This window comes from Trichosurus vulpecula, chromosome 6, assembly GCF_011100635.1.
Source record: "Trichosurus vulpecula isolate mTriVul1 chromosome 6, mTriVul1.pri, whole genome shotgun sequence".
Classification (NCBI taxonomy): Eukaryota; Metazoa; Chordata; class Mammalia; order Diprotodontia; family Phalangeridae; genus Trichosurus; species Trichosurus vulpecula.
The window spans coordinates 13,028,038-13,049,656 of record NC_050578.1 but is presented as its reverse complement, the minus strand read 5'-3'; the positions used below and the strand labels follow the sequence as shown (position 1 = coordinate 13,049,656).

The following is a 21,619-nucleotide window of genomic DNA, read 5'->3' as shown; positions in this document are numbered from 1 at the left end:
TATTTTCCAGCTTTTAAAACAAGATGAGTCAATTAATAATTTACAAAGACAAAAAGGAAATAGTCCCTGCCTTCATGGACCTTATGATCCAGTAAGGGAGAAAACATGTACATATTCTAATACAGACAAGATATATGTGGGATAATGGTGGGGTAGGACCGGGGAAGGATATAGATAGATAGATAGATAGATAGATAGATAGATAGAAAGATAGATATAGATCTATATCTATAGAGATAGACCCCACATATATCTATATCTATGGAGATCAAGAAAGGCTCCTTATGAGAAAGGGAACCTGAACTGGGACTTGAAAGAAACTATGCATTCCAGGCACAAAGGATAGCTATGGAGAACTGATGCAAATTCAGCAAAGGAAGCTGAGGAGAGGTCTGAATTTTCATTCTCTCCTTTTTTTTTAATTGTAGATGGGAAAGGATTGTATAGCAAAAAAGCTTCCTTTTAAGGCCATGAACTGAAGGAGAATGCTCTATTGACTTTTATTTTCCCTTTCTTTTCTTGAATGGTGCCAACCTCTCAGGAGGGAAAAGTAGGCTCTGTGCCCTAGGATCATCAACTTTCCACCCAAAGGAACCTTCCTGATCATTTGGTCCAAAGCTCTTATTTTACAGATAAGGACTTGGGACCTGGAAAGGAAAAGTGATTTATCCAGAGTCACATAGGTAGTAATAGAACCAAGATTTGGACCCGCATTTTTTGATGCCCAATCCATTGCCTCATTATGCCTCAAACTCAATGGCTTCAATTAAAGTAAAGGATTTGGTTGAACAAAATGGTTTGTAAGATTCCTTTCATCAATCAACGTTCTATGATCATTGCTAATACCTGGCATTGAGAAACAGTCCTCTGATCACCCTAAAAGTCTATGGGGATCCTCGGGCATTGGACTAGATCACCCCAAGGATTGGTGGCAGAATGTATTTGCTGAATGAGTGCCTATTGGGTCCTCTGTTTTTATCAGTGCTCAGTGGTCAAGAGAGGGGCTCAGGCACTGGGCTGGGCCCAGAACAAATGATGAAGGTATTTGTCCATAAATGGTTCCTGCTACTGACTAGCTCTGTCACCCCAGACAAGTCACTCCTCCTTTCTCAGTTTGAATTTCTTCATCAGTAAAAAAATAAAAAAAAAGTATTGGTATTCATACTTTCTAAGGTCCCTGTGATTCAACTTGTACTTATCCTGTGTAAGGGGTTGGGGGAGGGGATGACTGGACTGATTACTTTTGCTTTAGCAATCAGCTCCAGTCTGAACCTCTGTCTGACACAGATTTGGCAATCTTCTAAAAGCTGACCAAATGACTAGGATCAATCCATTCTGTCCAATTTAGCCTAGTTTTCCGAAGTGCAATTTTCTGAAGGAAGGAGGCTTTAGTAAGCCATAGAAATGAAAGGTACTAACCTAGAAACAGTAATTTTTATGTCCACATATATAATATATATATAATATCATAAATAGGGGTGAATATTGTGTATACATATATACATGTACACACACACACACATATATTTATGTATGTGTGTGTGTGTGTGTTTGTGTCTGTGTCTATCTATCTTATCTATCTATTTTTTTCCTAGGAACTAGGGTGATTCAACCCACCCCATTTCCCCATTAGGAAGTAAAATCAAACAGAAGCGTCCAAAGGGGGAAAGGTCAGCATTTGTTCAAGTAAGTGATGATGGTCCTGAACTTTTCACCACTTTGTGTAGGGGGGGATGCATCTCTTGCCTCCCCTCAATAGGGTGACTTGGTAAGGAAGCATCAGGCACACTGTTGCTAGGGCCTTGTGGAGCCTGAACACAAAGGGCTGTGTCATGGTAGACACAGGGATCAGAAGTTGACTAATGACCTACAAGCTGTAGCACTCCAAGGCTTGCAAAGCATGTTAACTCACAATCATCTTAGGAAGAAGGTCATATTATCTCCCTTTAACAGATGAGGAAACTGAGGTAGAGAGCGATTTAAATGACTAGCTCAAGGTCACATAACTATTGAGTATCTGAGGCAGAATTCAAACTCGCATCCTCCTGACACCAAATCCTGTGCTTTATCTAATGCACCACTTAGCTACCTTATTATAGGTCCTTCCTTTTGCTGCAAATGTCTGAGCAAAATCTTAATCTCCATGTGCCTCAGTTTCTTCATCTGTAAAAAGAGTTGAATTAGGTGACCTCTGAGGTCCCTTCCAGCTGTGTTTCTGTGACTCTTATACTTACTTCAAGTTTCTATGGTTTCACTGGGGATGGTCATCCCTCCACCATTGTAGATGGTGAACCCTCTTTTGGTTTAGGTGTTCTGCTTAGAATTATAGAATCATAGATCTCAACATGCGAGGATCTCAGAGGTTATCTAGTCCAACCCCCTCATGAAGTTATTGGTGGCCTTACACTGGTCCTAAAACACTGAAATGGGAAAACAAGGGGGATTGCCATGTTTGCAGATACACCTAAGAAGAGACATTCATTTATCTGAGATAGTGTTCATTAGCCCTGGGTAGAGACAGGGGCATGGACTATGTGACCTCTGGAATCCTTTGTACTCTGTTATTCTATGATAGACATGACAGGTAGCAGGTAGAGCCAGTTCCACGCCCGGTGTGTGCCTCACCTCCCCCCAGGCAGCTGGTGGCGGCTCCACTGGGGGGTAGTACTTTGGGACATCCCAGGCCACAGCTGCCATGAACCACTTGAAGTCTTTGCACTTGAGGTGTTTCCGGAGCTCCTTCTGGGCAGAGATGTCGCCGGTCGAAAGATGTCTATACTCAGGTCGCCGCTGGTAAATATACTCGGCAAATTCATCCATCCAGGTCTCTGCCACACGCTTTAGGTTCTGTGGAGCCGAAAAGAAGCTGGTTAGTCATTCAGCAGCCCATGATCTGACTGGGGCCCTGGGAAAGTTGAAAAAAAAGGGAAAGGAAGCTTGACAATTTCAGCCAGCTTTGGTGGGTGATATATTGAGAGAAATTATTATTTCTCTTTCATATTAATCACCAATTATTAAAACTGGGGAGGCCCCAGATTTTTTTCCTGTTCTGTTTTTTTGTCCAATCTTTTAAGAACAGGGCTGATGGAAAATAGAATTAACATTCTCCTCATCCTGGGTATTCTCCACCCAACTAGTTGAGGCTTAGGTGGGAGATACAGATTCTTCATCTAGATTGCTTAAGGCTGGGGGTGGTCTGCATAGTCTCTGTCTAAGTGACAGGTCACTCTCAGCCCCTCATTGGAGTGAGCTCACTTCTCTTTATAAAGTTAACCTCTCATTAATTGTTTACCAATCAGAGTTGATCACCACCCTCAGGAACTCCCCTCTTCCAAGGGTATACAAGCTATGAGCCAGCCACCACGAGGATCTTTGGCATTTGAGAGTGTCACTGACCTTTTATTAAAAATGCTGGCATCCTTAGTAAAATGATTAAATTACTCAAAATTATGTCTTGAACTTTTAAAACATCACAATATGAAACCTATTGCAACATAAAAGCTTTGAGGAATATAGTATGATCAGCTTATGACCTTATATGATTTTAGTTGTAGCCATAATGATAGTCAGTGTGTACTAGATAAAGAACTCTGGTCTCAGGATGATCTGGGTTCAAGTATCACCACTGCCACATACCAGCTAGGTGACCCTAGACGAACATTTAACTTCTCAGTGTTTTCGACAATTCTCCAAGACCATAAACTGCAGAGGAGGTGTCAACCTCCATTGAAAGAAGGAACTCTGAGTGAGGGAAGATCAATGAAATCACAGGTCTGGTCCAAAAGGAAAAAAGAAATCTCACAATAATAGGTTTAAGGTTTGCAAAATACTTCACATATATTAGGTGCTACAACTTCCTTGGGGTGAATTCATTAATCTCAGCCAGTAAAGCTTAAAATTATGCTTATTGGAAGTCCACTGTGATAAACCTGTTAGTGCACAATTGCAAAAGTCTGACTTTCCATGTGGGTTTGAAGTAGCCGACTTTGGGGAGAGGGAGTTTCTTTCAGCCTCCAAAATGCCTAAACATCTCCAGCAAACAGACAGAAATCTGGGAAAGCAGGACTGCATATAAGCTCCATCTCTCTCCCTCTAGGTACACACAGATAACTAGGCATTACTAATATATTCAGAATGTTAGATTCTGACACCTCATTATGTACAGTACCGATGCCCATAAGGGGTTCAGTCATTTACTGCAAAGCAAAGTGGAACTCGAGAAGATTACAAAGCAATCTATCTTTGCTTCTAGGAATGTTTGCATCCAGTGATGGTGTTGGGAAGCTTGAGGCAAGGGAAGGGAGCAGCTTATTGTAGCAGAAGGACAGAGCTGGGATTCAGCAGCTGGGATTCCTACTGCTGCTAAACTAGATGTATAACCTTGGGCAAGATGCCTCCCAAGGCAGCCTGGTGGTACAGTGGATAGAGTGCTAGACTCCTAGGCAGGAAAACCTGAGTTCAAATCCTGCTTCAGGAACTCATTAACTATGTGACTCTGGGCAAGTCCTTTAACTTCTCTTGGACTTTGTTCCTCATCTATAAAATGAATGGGCTGGACTAGATGGTCTCTGAAGTCCCTTTTAGTTCCAAATCTATGATCTTCTGCTCACTCAGCATCTCTTGGCCTCAGTTTCGTCATCAGTAAGATAAGAGTGTTGAACTAGACTGAATTTGTTTTCTGAAAGCCCCCTCTTCTCCTTTCTTTCCTTCATCCTTTCATTCATCCAAACGCCTTCTATCACCATCTCCTATACCCCGCCTCACAGGAAGAGGCGGCCCTACTCCTCACCTAGACAAATTCTATGCCAAGGCAAACTCTGCTACATGTGAAAGTGATCCCCTTCCATCTTGTCTCTTCTGGTTGATCTCCCCCTCCATTGTTCCCATTCTCTCACTTCCCTTCAAGCTTTCCCTGCCTATTGGCTGCTTCCCTTTTGATTACAAAAATGCCCATGTCTTTATCCTCAAAAAAACCCTCACTTGATCCTTTCATTCCCACTATTGTCCTATATTGCCTCTGCCCTTGGTGGCAAAACTCTTTGAGAAACCTGTCTACAAGAGATGCTTCCACTTCCTGTCCTCTTACTCACTTCTTATCTCTCTAGAATGCAGCTTCTCACTTCATCCTTCCACCAAAACTGCTCTTTCCAAAGTTACTAATGATCCCCTAACTACAAAATCCAATGACCTTTTCTCAGTCCTCCTTCTTTGTGACTTCTCTGCAGTCTTTGGCACTGTGGATCATCCTCTTCTCCTTGGCTCTCTTCTTTCTAGGTTTTTGGGGGCACCACTGGATCTCCTATTACCTTTCTGACTGCTCCTTCTCAGTCTGCTTTATGGGATTCTCATCTGGGTCATGCCCACTAATTACAGCAGTCACACAGAGTTCTGTCCTGGACCATTTTGTCTTCCTCTATACTACTTTACCTGGTGAACTCATTAGCTTTCATGGATCTAATTGTCATCTCTATGCTGATGATTCTCATTTCTACTTATCCTACCCCAACCTCTCTGCTGACCTCCAGACCAGAATTTCCAATTGCCCTTTGGACATCTCAAACTGCATGTTCAATAGACATCTTAAACTCAACTTGACAAAAACTTTTTATATTTCCCCCCAAACCCATCTCCCTTTCAAACTTCCCTACATGTATTGAAGGTGCTGCCATCTGCCCAGTCTCCCAGGCTCATCAATTATGTGTTATGCTTGACATCTTACTATCTTACCCCCACACCCAATCTGTTGCCAAGGCCTGCCAATTTCACCTTTGTAACATCTTTCAGTTATGCTCTCCTCTTTCCTCTGATACTACAGCCACCTTGGTGCAGGCCCTTATCACCAGTGGTGTGCCTTAACTATTGTAATAGCTTACTGGGTGGTCTGCCTGCCACCAGTCTTTCTCTACTCAATTCTATCCTCCATTCAGTCATCAAAGTGATTTTCTTAAAGCACGGGTCTGACCATGTTACCTTCCAACTCAATAAACCCCAGTGGCTCGCTCACTATCACCTCCAGGATCAAATATAGAATCCCCATAACCTAGCAACCCTCTCACCTTTACAATCTTTTACACTTACACCTTATAACTTCCTCTCCCCACTTACCCATGCTCTTTGATCCAGGGACACTGACCTCCTTGCTGTCCCATGAATAAGACATTAATAAGACATTCCCTCTCCAGACTCTGTGCATTTTCACTAGCTGTCCCTCATGCCTGGAATGTTCTCCCTCTTTATTTCTGCCTCCTAACTTCCTTGGCTTCCTTCAAGTACCAACTAAAATCCCACCATCTGTAGGAAGTCTTTCCTTAATTTTAGTGTCTTTCCTCTGTTAGTTATTTCCTACCTATCCTGTATATAGCTTGTTCATACAGATTTGTTTGCTTTCTGCCTCTCCCATTAGATTGTGAGCTCCTTGAGGGCAGGGACTATCTTTTGCCTTTCTTTGTATCAACAGCACTTAGCACAGTCTGGTGTGTAGTAGGCAATTGATGCTTACTGACTGTTGAGATGGCCTCTAAAGGACCTTTCAACTCCATATTCCCATCGCATGATCTTATACTCAAGACAAACTATTCTAAGTGGTGGAGAGTGGGGGGGGGGCGGTGTTCTTCCCAAGATGATCTTGCCAACTTTAGAGATCCTGAGCTGTGCTATGCACTTTCTTGCTGGATGTTACTTGCCACTCAGTATTCCAATTTTGATTTTCCCACTACCAAGATGATATAAGCATTGGCCTCTTTTAGTTTCTCATTTGCATCTGGGAGATGCAGCAGGTAGAACTGGGGACTTAAATGGGAATAAGACACAAGTGACTAAGCATAGAGATCAATGATGCCTGTATGGGTAAAGTTGTCTTGACTGGTAGTGCTAATTCTGGTGAATAATAATAGGGATGTCAAGAGTCCTTGAGGATGGTCTCCTAAAATGTTTGGGTGCATTCCCTGTGGAGGATTTATGGAAAGACATGGGCAAGAGACACACAAGATGAGACTGTGTGAATGGGGTGCAATCTGTACCATTGAAGGGAATACTCACATTGGGGAGATCAGTTATTCATTCAGTAAGCATTTATTAAACACCTACCATGTGCAGGCGCTATTCTAAGTGCTGGGGATCCCCTCTGATGATCCCTTCATTTGCTAGGGTGCCCCCATTATATGTGTGTGTTGTTTTCCTGAGACAATGTAAGCACTTTTAGGATGGAGATTTTTTTTTGGTCTTTGTATATTTGGCCTGATGTCCAACATGTCCAACATGTATCAAGCATTAGTCATGCTTGCTGATTGACAATCACCAATATGCTCACTTGTGTCTACATTCAAGGTTCCATCTCCCTCCAATGGCATCTTTCCCTTCTGTTACACTGTGATGTCCTCCCAGGACCTTCTTTCATGGTTGTTATAACTTCCTACTGGACCAGTAGATAGGCACACAGTTGGTGCTCAGCAAATCCTTACTGGTTTGAGAGGCAGTATAAAAAAAAAAACTGCCCTGGGAATTGGGGCATTAAGTTTGTGTTTCTACTTCCTCACCTTGTGACTAGGGCTGCAGTGGGGTGGAGTTACTTTAATCCGGGTTTTACATCTGTAAAATGACATCCATTTAACTGAATAATCTTTAAGGTCCCTAGAGTTCTAAGACCTGTTTTTATCCCCTTTCTCTCTTCCCCTAAGCCTCCTATGCCATGGGACAGGCCAAGTGCATCTGAGGCATAGAAACTTTGTTGCTGCCTATTCACGTGCCTCTTTCTGCTCTTGTATGTGTTTATTTTTCCATGGAAAGATTCCCCCCCAACCCGAACCCCCCCCCCCTCCGCCCAGAGCTACTGCTCCTGTAGAAGGTAGGGGGAGGGAAGTGATTATAATTTGGGGAAGTCTATTAAGGGACATAGTAGAGTGGAAAAAAGCATTATCTCTAGAATCAGAGGCCTTGGGTTTAAATTCTGCTTCTGAAGCTTACTGTGTGATCTTAATCAAATCACCTAACTTCCCTGAGTCTCAGTTTCCTCATCTATAAAGTAAAAGGTTAAATTAGGTGGCCTCTGCCGTCCTTTTCAGATCTTGTCGTACGATTCCTATAAAGAGTAGAAAGCTGGCAGTTTGCTAGCTTATGTGGCAAAAGGCAGTGGATGTAAAACTGGTCTGGGAGCAAAGGTGGGTTCTATGAGAGTAGAGACTGAATATGAGAAGGAATGCAGAGGCTGAGTGGGTAGGAGAGGGGGTGCCTCGGTTCCACCTTCCTTGCATAGCCTTTGTGGGGTGCGTGTGTGAGTGTGTAGGGGAGAGATGTTCATAGGATTATAGATGTATAAACTGGAAGTTGAATAAGCATTTATACATCCCCTGTTATGTCCCAGGCATTTTACAAAGATGATCTCATGTGATCCTCATAACAACCCCGGGAGAGAGGTACTACTATCATCTCCATTTTACAACTGAGAAAATAGAAGCAAGCAGAGGTTAAATGACTTGCCCAGGTTCCCACAACTAGTGAGTTTCTGAAGCTGGGTTGGAACTCAGGTCTTGCTGACTCCAGGCTCAGTGGCATATATCCCTTGTGGTATCAGCTGCCTCAACTAGGAATGACCTTTGTCCAACTTTCCTGTTTTACAGATGAGGAAACTGAGGTCCAGGGAAGTTAATTTACTCAAGATCACACAGAGAGTAGCCATCAGAGGTGAGAGATTTGAACTCAGGACTTTTGAGTCCAGAGGCAATTATTTTTTTCATCGTCCTGCCTCTTCATTCAAAAGTGATTGTCTTAGTTTATGGTTTAAATTAAGTAAGTCAGTTTATGGTTGTTAAGGTTCCTTTACAAATGTTTGCTAGTTTAGAGTATGAATGATGACAGCGATAAGAATAGATTCTGTCTAGTACAGTACATCTTAGTGATGGTGGTGCACATCTTAACTGGCTTGTCTCTAGTTGCAGAAAGAGAGTGTCTGGGGTGGGTGAAGTAGGGGAGACGACTGTGCATCTTAAGGACTCTGGGATTCCGAAGGCCCCATCAGCAGACCAGAAGGTCTGGCAGAGGCCTGAAGTATGATCATGTCATGTCACCCAACCCCCCCATTCAATAAACCCCAGTGGCTCCAGATTACCTCCAGGATCAATATAAATCCCTCTGTTTGGCTTTTAAAGCCCTTTATAACCTGGCTCCATCCAACCCTTTAAGTCTTCTCTTTACTCCTCTCCAGTTACTCTTTGATCCAGTGATCCTAGCTATTCCTCCCACAAGACATTCCAACTCTCTCCTCCAGACATCTTCACTACCTGCCCCCCACGGATAGGCCTGTGATTTTCTCCTTCATTTCTGTCTCCTGGTTTCCTTCAAGTCTCCACTGAAATCCCATCTTCTGCAAGAAGCCTTTTCTGGTTCCTTTAATTGGTGTACCTTTCCTCTGTGGTTATCTACAATTTACCCTGCGTTTCTTTGTATCTATGTATCTGTCTAATCATTTGTACCTACTTTTTTATATGTTGTCTCTCCCATCAGACCATGAGTCCCTTGAGAGCACAGACTGTCTTTGTGTGTGTGTGTATGTGTGTGTGTCTTTTCTTTGTCTCCCCACTTAGCATAGACCTTGCATATAGTAGGCACTCAATAAATGCGTGTTGACTTGAACTGACTTGAAAATAAGCATACAGTTGTAAGTCTGCTGTTCAAGCACCACTTTAGCTAAGTTCAGACAGACTCATCACCAGATTGAGGTTATTGTAGCCATTGGGTGATTGTGGCCACAAAGTCTAGCAGCGTGTTATAGTGAGGGAGAGAGTGTTACGGTGGAAAGATCCCTGATTCTGAAGATAAAGGATCAGGGCTCAAATCCTGCCTCTGTTGCTTACTAACCCTTCGGGTAAGGCCTTCTACTTCTCTGGGTCTCTTTTTCCTCATCTAAAATGGGATGAGGAAAATGGGAGAGTGGATTGTCCTGCATGGCCATTAAGGTCCCTTTTAGCTTCAGGTCTGTGATCCTACAAACTCGTGGAACTTATCTACGAAAGCAAAGAAGGGTTGTGATCTGCACTCTGGGACCATTAGGGATCCTTGATATGTAGAGGAAATACATTTTCAAGGCAGGAGAATGAACAAGATGACTTCTCATGGTCCCTGCCACCTCCACTAGCTCCTAATAAATACTGGATTGACTGATTATACTGAATATACATGTAAAAACCAGGAAGAAATTCTCATTTTATTATCCTGCCCTTTGTTGCATTCTAAGTAAATTTACATAGGAATAACTGTTGCAATAAAGAAATATAATAAACAGACAACTCTCAATTAGATGTAGCAACAGGGTACTAGAATAGAACGGATAATTAAAATCCACAGATAACGGCACACCTCACTTTTAGCAGCAGTTGCAATCTCATCTCCCCTGAACTGCTGCCATGAATTAAAATGGAAAGATTTAAACGTTAGCTGCTTTATTTGCTCTTCTCTGAGGAAACAAAGTAAAGGTAGGAAGAAGGAGAAAAGCCAGTGTTGGACTCTGAAAACCAGCGCTGGTTAATTAGAGGGAAAAGTAGCTCAAGAATTCTGAATGTTAGCTAGAAAAGTTGGTCACTAAAAGCATAACAGCACTTTACCTACAACAATAAACATGGAGGAGCCTTGGAATGTTTTTGTAAGTAGTGTGAGATCTATTCCCAGATATCATATGTATCTAATTATAAAGAACTAGACCAATACTTCCTACAGAAAAGGCGAGCTTGCCCACTGTCACAAAGAAGTCTGATAAATTTGCAAGAAAGACTTCACGGGCAGATTTGCTTTTGAAATTCATTTGAAAATCTCACCCCTGGATTTTATCCCTCTGTATTGTGCAAGTAGCTGGACAAATCTGAAAGTCTAGAAATAGAAAGACTCCTTTCGGACAAAGGTGGTGGTGTAGGGAATGATGGGTAGGCATGTGGCAGCTTCTGAAAGTCAGGGTGAGGTTTGATTTCTGAAACACACACATAAATGGCCCCCAAAGATACTCGTTATTCCATTAAGATGACTTGAATCCTTTCCGCAGTTTTGGGTGTATGGGCCCAATTCTTTCCTGGTACTAGTAGATACTAGGCGACCTTGGAGTTAACGTGTTTGACATTCAAAAACAAAAAAAAAACCTCCACAAATGACTGTGTAAATTGAAAAGGAAACTGACCAGATCCTCTTCAGATTAAAAAAAAAAAAGCTAAAAACAGAAACAAATTCTAGCCTGATGAAATTTGGAGAAGAAAATGTTTCAGTCTTTACTTTCAGGTAAGCATTAAAAAAAGACATGAAATTGGAGATGTGTTTTCTTAGCGAAACTCAGTGATCACACTTAAGACAAAATTACACTTAAGAAGAGATCAAGCCTTTTGATATTCTGTAATTTGTTATCAGTTTGGTTGCTCCCATAAGCCTGATGACATAATAGAAGTGTATTACCTGTAAGAGACACAGAAAAGTTAAGTGAGTTGCCCTGGGTTCCACAACTAGAAAGTATTCGAGGTAGGATTCGAATCCAGGTTTTTCCAGTGCTTTTTATACTATTACACATGGCTTTTGAAGAAGGTGGGGTGTATGTGATAGTAAGGGCCAGAAATTATTAGCTTAGAAATTATCTAGTCCAACCAAACATTTTGTTTTTGTTGTTGTTCAGTCATTTCTCAGTCATGTCTGACTCTGTGAGCACATTGGGGGTTTTCTTGGTAAAGATACTGGAGTAGTTTGCCGTTTCCTTCTCTGGCTCATTTTTTCGGATGAGGGAACTGAATCAAATGATGTTACGTGACTTGCCCAGGGCCACAGAGCTAGTAAGTATCTGGGGCCAAATTTGAATTCAGAAAGATGCCTTTCTGACTCCAGGTCTGGTACTTTATCCACCTAGCTGTCCTAGCTACTGTTGCAACCATTGGGCTAGCAGCTGCTGTGGGGGTGAAAGACCAACACAAGCCCAACAACAAGAACGCTGTCAGCCCAGGTTCTTTTGATCTGCTTTACTAAGGAAAGCAACGTTAAGGGGTTAACAATCTTATTTCAATCCAACATAAAAATATCACATTCACTTAGTTCAGGGGAAAAAGTCAGCGCCCTGAACTTCAGAGCAAACACAAACAATTACAAACATACATTGTAAACAGACCAAATACAATTCATAGTTACCAAGAAACCATTAACATCTGGGTGAGCCGCTCTTAGAGTGGCTGCCCACAGTCTCAAGCCAACACTGCTCCAGGAGTGAGAGTCTCAAGGGAGAATGCTAAACTCTAGGTTTATATATTTTGTTCAGTGTCAAAGGTGAGTCACACATGCGACTCACCCATGTGACCTAAAAGCGTCACAAAAATTCGACTTAAACCCATGCGGTCTAAAAGCCTCTGATGTCACAAACACGTCACTCAAACCCATATAAACTAGGTTTTCCCCTTGAGGCAAGGAGGTCATCAAGGACGCCTAATTTAATCAAAGAAACAAAGGCCCAACTCTTCAAGGGCACCTGATTGAATAAGTGCTAAAAGCCCTCCTTAATTACCAATACAGCTACCTGTAAGGAAACTGGGGGACAGAAAGGTGAAGAAAACACTTGTCTGTGATCATGAAGATGGTGAGTGGAAGGACCAAGATTTGAATTCTTACACCTCTTAAACCCAATCCAGTCTATTCATAGCCTGAGAATGGCATAAAAAGAAGGAACAGTTCTGTGCAAGACAGGGACACACATTTGCTTCCAGAGGGTTGGAACAAATGGCTTCTAGGGAAGGGAGAATTAATAAGCATATACATATATATATATATATATATATATATATATATATATGTATATGTATATATATATATAGTGCCTACTATGTGCCAGGCTTCTAGCTCCAAATCTGCCTTCCTATAATCTTAAGAAGGTGATGCCCCCGTATTGATCTAAGAAGGGATACTCCTATTGCCAGCGTTTGTAAGAAGGGGGAGCAAAGGAGTGGCGGGGTGGGCAATAAGCATTTACATAGCGCCTACTGTGTGCCAGGCACCATGGCTTTACAGACATTATCTCGTTTGATCCTCACAATAACACTAGGTATAGGTGCTGTTATTATCCTCATTTTACAATTGAGGAAACTAAAGCAAGAAGAAGTTAAGTAATTTAGGGTCACCCAGCTAGCAAGTGTTTGAAGGAGAATTTGAACTCGGGTCTTTCTTACTTCAGGTCCAGAACTCTATCTACTGGATCACCACCTGTCTCAGAGGTGTGATGGGAGACACTGCACCCTGGTTTTAGCAAAGAAAGGTGTAGGGAGTGAAAACTAGTGTTGTTAGTGTCCAAGTCATTGAGAGATGGTACCAAGAACAGTCCTGTGGGAGTTGAAAGAGAGAAAAGTAGTTTACATGGGAATAGGTTTTGTTACGTGTGAGACAATATTAGGAAACTGGGGCCTTGGGTGGTTTGTACATGTGATTGTCACAGCGAACCTGTGACTGCAAGGCAGAGAGTTGAGATAGTGAGAGGCCCAGTGTGAGTGAATGCAGAGCAAAAGGTGTACGCAGACTTGGTGAGATTGGCACTGGGTGTAGGCTCTGCTCTGGGCCCCAGCTCTCCCTCCTCTCCAGGTAGCAATGCTATATCGGGGAGCCAATATGGAAAAGAAAATCTCACCAGATTCTATCTCTACATACTCGTACCATGACCTCATCAATCCCCGCGGGTTAAATGCAGATGATTCCTGGATATATTCTCATTCTCTCTCTCTCTCTCTCTCTCTCTCTCTCTCTCTCTCTCTCTCTCTCTCTCCCTTTCTTCCCTTCCTCCCTACCATCCATCCATATCTCTCTCTGTCTCTCTGTCTCTCTGTCTCTCTCTCTCTCTCTCTCTCTCTCCCTCCCTTTCTTCCCTTCCTCCCTACCATCCATCCATATCTCTCTCTGTCTCTCTCTCTCTGTCTCTCTGTCTCTGTCTCTGTCTCTCTCTCTCTCTCCCCCACCCCCTCCTCTCTTCTCCTCTCCTCTCCTGTCCTGTCCTCTCCTTTTTGAACTCCAGTCTCCATGAAGTCAACAAGCATTTGTTAAGTGCCTGCCATGTGCCAGGTACTATGCTAAGTGCTGAGAATTTAAAGACAGGCAAAATATTGTCCCTGTTCTCAAGGAGTTCACAGTTCAACGCAGGAGACAACATACAAACAGCTATGCCCAAACAAGACAAATACAAAGTAAACTGGAGCTACTCTCAGAGGTATCAGTAACCACCTAATGGACATTTCAAACTGGCTATTGCATCATGTCCCAAATACAATTCTTTATCTCTTCAGCTAAACTTTCCTTCTACCAAACTTCCTTATTTCTGTTGAAGGTCCCAACAGTCTTCTAAACTCCCAGGTTCAACACTTTGGCATTAGCCTCCCCCTTGCTTTGTATATGCAATGGTTTGCCAATTCCTTCCCTTTCTGCCTCCATGCCACCCTTTTCTCTACTCACACAGACATTGCCTGAGTCCAGGCCCTGATCACCTCTCACAGAGATGATTGCAATGACCTAATTGGTTCTTCTGCCTCCAATGCCCCTGACACTCTGATTCATCTCTGGCATAGATACCAAGGAGATTTTTCTCAGTTGCAGAGCTGACTATGTCATTCTCCTGATAAATAAATGCTAGTGTCTCTCTATTGCATCTAAGATAAAATGCCCACTTCTCTGTTTCCCTAAGGTATTTCCAGCCTCATTCTATGTTAAGTGATTTGATTAGGAATGCACACATATTGTTCTAAAGCAACGGTGTTGTGACACCGTATTTGTGTCACAGACCCCTCTTGTGGATCCCTTCTCAGAGTCATGTTTTTATGTGCCAAAACAAATGCAGAGGATCACAGAGGAAGCGAATTATATTGAATATTATAATATATACAATATTATATACAAGTTTATATCATAAGTATAAAATATTTAAAACACTTACAGATCTCAGGTTAGGAAGTCCTGTAATGTAGGGCCAAATACTATTCCTACTTGTGTTTTAAGGATATAGGAAAGATAAGGACTCAAAGGAAAGTCTTCAAATTATCTTGTTTTTGCTCATTTGTGTAGTTAGCCCTGCCTGCCCCCCCCCCCCCCAGTAGAATGTTAGTTCCCCGAGGATAAGGATTGCTTTTCATTTTGTCTTGTGTAACACCAGCACTCGGGGTATTGTAGAATCAGAGTATCCTAGGTATAAAGCTGAAATAGGGAAGGGAAGCAAATATGCATTTGTGTAGTATCTACTACCACGTGCTAGGCGCTGTGCTAAGTACTTTTTATTATCTCATTTGAGATAATACAACAACCCTGCAAGGTAGGTGCTGTGATTATCTCCAATTTTACAGTTGAGGAAACCGAGTCAGAGTTTAAGTGACTTGCCTGGGGTCATACAGCTAATAATTTGAATTCAGATCTTCCAGGCCCAGTGCTCAAACTACTGTGCTACTACCTGTTTCTATTGAGCACAGTGTCTTGTGCATAGTAGTTATTTAAAAAAATGTTTATTGAATGAAACAGGTTTTATTTATTTGGAGGGCAACCAGGGTTAAGTGACTTGCCTAGGATCACACAGCTAGTTAGTGTCTGAGGCCCGATTTGAACCCAGGTCTTACTCCAGGGCCAGTACTCTAACCACTGAACTATCTAGCTGCCCTGAACTGAATTAAATTTAAAAGTATTTATTTTGCTTGTCTGTCTTCCCGATCTTTGAGTAGCCCTTGACATTTAATCTGATTTCAGGCTCTGTTCATGGTATGATAGGATCAGAGTATCATAGGTATAAAGTTGAAAGGTCTCCTAGTCCTGAATGTGAATCTGCTTTTCTTCAGCTGAGGAAAAGAGACCCAGGGTCTGATCATGAAATGACTTGCCCAAGGTCTCACAGGTGGGCAGGATTCAAGCACAAGTCTGGTGATAGTGTTCAGCATTCTTCCCATGACCAGCCTAGACCTCCCATGCCAATCAGCAGTGGGGCAGGGGCCTCCAATTGCTGTCTTCCTCTTTCCACAGATAAGCAATTTTGATAACTAGAGCATTGCATTCTTCCTAAACGTGAATATTCTCCAGTTCTTTGAATTAGTCTTTTACCAGGAACAGGAACTCTAGTTTCTGGCTCTGCTCAAAAGGATGTGAACACGTCTGCCATGACTGACCGTTCTGGTTGTGGCCCAAAAGGGAAGTATACAAACCTGCTATGCTAGTAGGCTCATGAAACTTCCTACTTTCCTTTGCTAATTACTTTTTTTTTTGCCAGCAGTATTTTAGGCCCTGCTATTCAATTGTCCCAGAACTACAATTTCTGCTCACAGTCTCTCAATGAGTTATTGGGTGTGTTGATCCTTTCCTTTGGCCGTGTAGGAGTCCAATTCATTTGAATGATTTGCACCATTCCATCTCTGTAGCGGTTTCCTATTTCTGTGTGCCTGGTATAATCATTTCCCATGAACCATCCTGACCCCAATCCACATGGCTTGCTAATGTTAATATTAAACTATGGTATTATACTAGGCTCCATAATAGGTTTCTGTTTCTACACACACACACACACACACACACACACACACACACACACACAAAGATGCATTTTTCTAGCAGCTTGGCAGTAACTAGCAAAGCCAATCTCATGCAGAAACAGCTTCTTTTCTGTTCCAGTTTCTCCTTCAGCCAGCAATCATATTGCCACCCAATCGCTTTCTACCTCCTATTCCTTTTCTGGTTTGAATGTGTTTCTCGGTCCTTTCTCAAGATTAACACAACTGCAATGGCTTTTTGGCCCCAATCAGGCAAACTTTTATTGCTAATATCATCTTGGATTATGTCATGGAAGAGAAACTCCTCAGGAGGCTCTGGGGTCCTCAACCATGCCCATTCATGTTGCCTTTTATCTTTGAACTAAGGACCTTCTTTTGGTGTTACTGGAGAGCCTTTGCTATATGGAAAGTGGATAGCTCACTCCTCAAAAGGGTTGCTTCTTAGCAGGCAACTTCCTCTTCTTTCTTCCCAAAGGCTAAATACTGTCCTTAGATTCAGGGGTAGAGCTTTCTTTGATTAGTCAGACCTAATATATCTTTTGGCTCTTCATCAATTAGTATTATGTAATTTTTAGGCATTTTTGATGGGTGGTGTGTTTAGTACAGCCTTAATTTAGGAGAAAAAGGCAATAGTCCATAAATGTTGTACTGGATCACCCTAGATTAGGGGGCGGTCTGTGGACTTTTAAAAAAACTAGGTACTTCAATATAACTTGTTTCCTTGGTAAGAATAGTAATGATAACTAGTATTTTAAGGTTTGCAAAGAGACATACATTTTTCATTTTATGAATTTAAGAATATTCTGAGATGGGGTCCATAGACTTCATATTACGAAAGGGGTCTATGACACACAAAAAGTTAAGAGTCTCTTAGAATTCAGGGGTGGCGAACCTGCAGCCTCAAGGCTGCATGTGGCCCTCTAGATCCTCAAGTGTGGCCTTTGATTGTATCCAAACTTCATAGAACAAATCCCCTTAATAAAAGGATTTATTCTGCAAAATTTGGACTTAATGAAAGGGCTGCACTTGAGGACCTAGAGGGTCATACGTGGCCTTGAGGCCACAGGTTCCCCACTCCTGTTTAGATGATCATTCGCTCCCTCTAGGCAAGTGGTTAATAGCAAGGCCATTTTGTTTTTAAAAATAGATTTGCATGTTTTCTCTTTTTAGTAATCAGATCTAATCAATACAACAAACATTTATTTAGTACATACTGTGTACTTTGTTAGGTTCTGGGGATGGCAAAGCCAAAATGAATCTTCAAACTTAAGAGTATTCCAGCTTATAATATTTATTTGACACTCTTAACATACAGATGTATACACACATATATTTATGTCGTCTTGGCAAATGGCCTTAGGGGGAAAAATCAAGTATTCAGGTAAACACTAATGGTTGGAATGCTAACTTGAAGTAAACAATTCCTGGGTTCAAATCCTTCCTCAGACACATACTAGTAGTGACCTTGGGCAAGTTAACTGAACTCTCCTGGCCTTGGTTTTATTAGAGTTAAAGGAGCTGGACTGGATAGCTTTTCAGGTCTGCTCCTGCTCTGAGTATGCGAGGCCATACTTCTAGTGAAGAAGCTAGCCCAGATCTTAGCGATCACCTAATCCACCCCTTTCATTTGAACTCTGAAGAAACTGAAGCCCAGAGAGGTAAAAGTAATGGATAGCTGACTTCCTCAAATGAGTGTTCCTTCCAACTGTGCTGATTACAGCCCATCCATACCTTCTCACCTTGTAATTCTCTTGTCCATGCCCTCTGCTAAATCCTCCGTGGGATGTGGTCACCCGACATGCTAGGAGTCTTCCTAGAAATCTAGAGATTTCTTGATATTTCAAGGATACAAATGGAACATATATACTATTGGTTGGCTCTCCTTTGTTCTGACTGGATGACTGGCGCACCTCCTTGACCCCTCTTTCAACCAGTTAGATTTGAGGTTCCCAACCTTATTTGGCCTACTGCCCTCTTTTTAAAAAAAATGACTCAGCTTTCCCCTGACCCCAAAATCTACTTTCTTTAACCCTTTAACTTTGTTTTGAATTTAAAAAAATAAAACAATTTTAAAAATGACACATCCTAAATTTAATAATTTATTGTAAATTAGTGGGATTTTTTTCCTGCATTGAAATTTTGATGGTGCAATATTGTGTCATGTAACTATATAGTATCATTTTATAAACAAGTCATTATATGCACATATTCCTGCCGATGTATGCAACACATGTTGGAGTTCCCAGCAATGCATGACATGCTCGCCTGCCAACCCTTGCTTAAGACCTGTAGGAGCGCTTGACCACTGATGGGTTATAACTTGCATTTTGTGTGTTTATTTGGAAAATAATGCAATTATTATGACCTTAATTCTATTTATACAACAGACGAAACATGTATCAACGGTTTTTCAAAATTTCTTTCTCTTCTCTTCTTTCCTCACGCTTCCACCACCCCCTTATTTTTATTTAATGCCCCCCGATTGCACCTGGGGCTACTACCGCCTCCCCCCTCAGTCATTCCATCAGCCCGCAGGGGGCAGTATCACCCACTTTGGGAACCTCTGAATCCTGAAAGCTAGAGTCAAAACGTTTTGTAATCAGTGTCTCTCTCAGCTATTGTTAATAGACTTTTCAGTCTCCAGAATGGAAATTTTAAAAAGAAATGTGGAGTACATAGATAGAAAAATCATTAGTCTATAGTTTTCCGACAAAATTTCACTTCATAAAGTCTTTTTTGAGCTAGTGCCAAAAGTATACAGACACAACCAAGCTGTTATTTATATTCTAATTATTCCTTGGCTTGTGAAACAGAAATTGGAGCTGTCTTCTACATCTTAAATGATATAAAAACAAAACAAAATACTAAAAACAAACAAAAAAAACCCCAAAATGGGAAATAAACCATAATCTGCAATTATAGTTTGAAATACAATTTTTGCCATAAAAATGCTAAAGCAAGGAGATTTGATAGTATGGGCCTTAAGCCAGGATTACTTTGTATAGTCAGACATATTTTGGTAAAAGGGTAATTCTAGAGACATCTAGGTTTTCATCCCAGCGTGGTTGTCAGATGGCAGCAGTGAGGGAACTGGAAAGGATGCAAACGGCTGTTTGTATCCTTGGCTCTGTCTAGAGTTGCTTAGATCAACGGGCCTGAAGTTAGGAAGACCCGAGATCAAATGTGATTTCAGACATTTAATAGAGGTCACTTAACCTCTGTTTGCCTCAGTTGCCTTCTATAAAATGGTGGTGATAATAATAGCACCTACCTCTCGGGGTTGTTGTGAGGACCAAAAGAGATAATCATTGTAAAGCACTTGGCACAAGGCCTGGCACGGTGTAGGTGTTATATATGTTGGCTATTATTATTATTTTGGATGGACTAGTGACTTCCCTGGCTTAAAGAATTCTCTCTGTCATTACAGATTATACCTTGCTCTCCCACTTAAGAGTCACACAGTAGCTTGGGGAAGTAAGAATAAGTGCTGTATTCTGAGGTTAACAAGGCAAGTGTCAGAGATGACATGTGAACCTGAGTCTTCTGGATTTCAGGACCAGTTTTCTATCCACTATAACATGTGGCCTCTCATTTATGAGACCTTATAACATCAAAAATAGAAGGACATTCTGAATTTGACTGACTTAGTTCTGTAGCTGTAGGGACTTGACTTCATCTAGCCAATGTTTTTCTTTTTTCAGTTGTGAATACAGAACAAAAAAGACTTGACTATTCTAATGGTAATGTAACACAGTTACACATTTCTAAAAACCCCCAAATGTTCCTTATGTTGTTGATTTCTAAAGTGCTTTACGTAACAAAATGAGGAGGTAATGTGGTATTCTGTTATCTGTACACGGAACTTAGAACCGAAGACCCACCATATTGAGTCACACTTAGCTGTGTGAATTTGGGCACGTCACTTTTCTTGTCTAGGTCACAGTTTTTTTTTTAACTTGTAAAATGATCCCTAAGGCTCTCTCCAGCTCCAGAACTCTGACATTCATATGAAATAATAACAATTTATTATTATTATTAGTAGTAGTAGTAGTAAATAATACCCCCAAGTAATGATAATATAAAGTCCCAAGTTGGGGAATTGTCAAAAAAATGTCAAGAATAGCATAGAAATACCAGAATAATTCCTACCTTTATATTGGCTCCCATTCCTATAACACTTTAAGGCTTTCCTCACAATAGTTTTATGAAGTAGCTCATATAGGGATTATTTTCTTTCCTTTACACAGGAGGAAGATAAGGACCAGAGAAGTTAAGTGACCTGCCTATGTTCATACGGCTGTTACTGTTGTGTTTGTCCTTCGTTTTTGAAGAGGACCGTGGCATCAGGGAAATGATGACATGACTCGCAGTTGACTTTGATTTGAGTGAGGGAGGGCTGTGCAAGGTCACCAGCCTCACTTTCTCCTCCAGAGCCATCTGGGTCCAGTGACCAGATATTCATCAGGATGACTGAGGATGGCCCAGGATGCTGGGAGACCCTGGTCCTTTTAGGCTAAGGCCTTTTCATGTACTCATTTAGAGTGAGGCAATGCCCATTCAGTTCATAGGCCTCTTTAAGAAGTGAGTCAAGGGATGGCCCCTTTAATCAGAAAAAAGAAAAAAAACTCAAGCTGGGAGGGGAAGACCCTCAGGGTCGCTGTTCCAAAGAGAAACAGTTACCATGGACATTGACTGTAATGGAATAATATTACGCTATAGGAAATAAGGTCATACAGCTAGTGTTTGTTAAAAGCCCAGATGGCTTTCAGGAAGATAGATGATTAACTTGCATAGGTTGTCTCACTACCTTTCCTTTGTGGCCATGGCAGATAACTGAACTTCACTAAAACTTGTGAAATAAGGATAAAAGATTCAGCCTTCATTTAAAAGACTCAACTGAGTACTCACTGGTACTCTAGTCTACCCGGTTTAATGGGCATTACATCATACTACCCTGACTACCAAATTAATTCTCTTGAAAATGATAACAAACATGATGCTTAATAACGAAATCCCAATAGTATACAAGTCCTTACTCCAACTTTATAAAATCTGCTAGCAGAACCTTTTTCTGAAAATGTAAAATATTTTTGTACTCCTCTTCCCATTCAGCG

The 21,619-nt window shown here is 41.5% G+C and overlaps 1 protein-coding gene across 1 annotated transcript in view; it reads right to left on the bottom strand.

Annotated features, from left to right (window-relative positions):
• The window catches only part of GALNTL6 (polypeptide N-acetylgalactosaminyltransferase like 6), a 1,125,319-nt gene that overhangs the window by 72,369 nt on the left and 1,031,331 nt on the right, over positions 1 to 21,619 (bottom strand). The window contains exon 11 of the mRNA XM_036763330.1: positions 2,626 to 2,847. Within this exon, the coding sequence (XP_036619225.1) occupies positions 2,626 to 2,847 (222 nt within the window). The remainder of the gene's footprint in view (positions 1 to 2,625; positions 2,848 to 21,619) is intronic.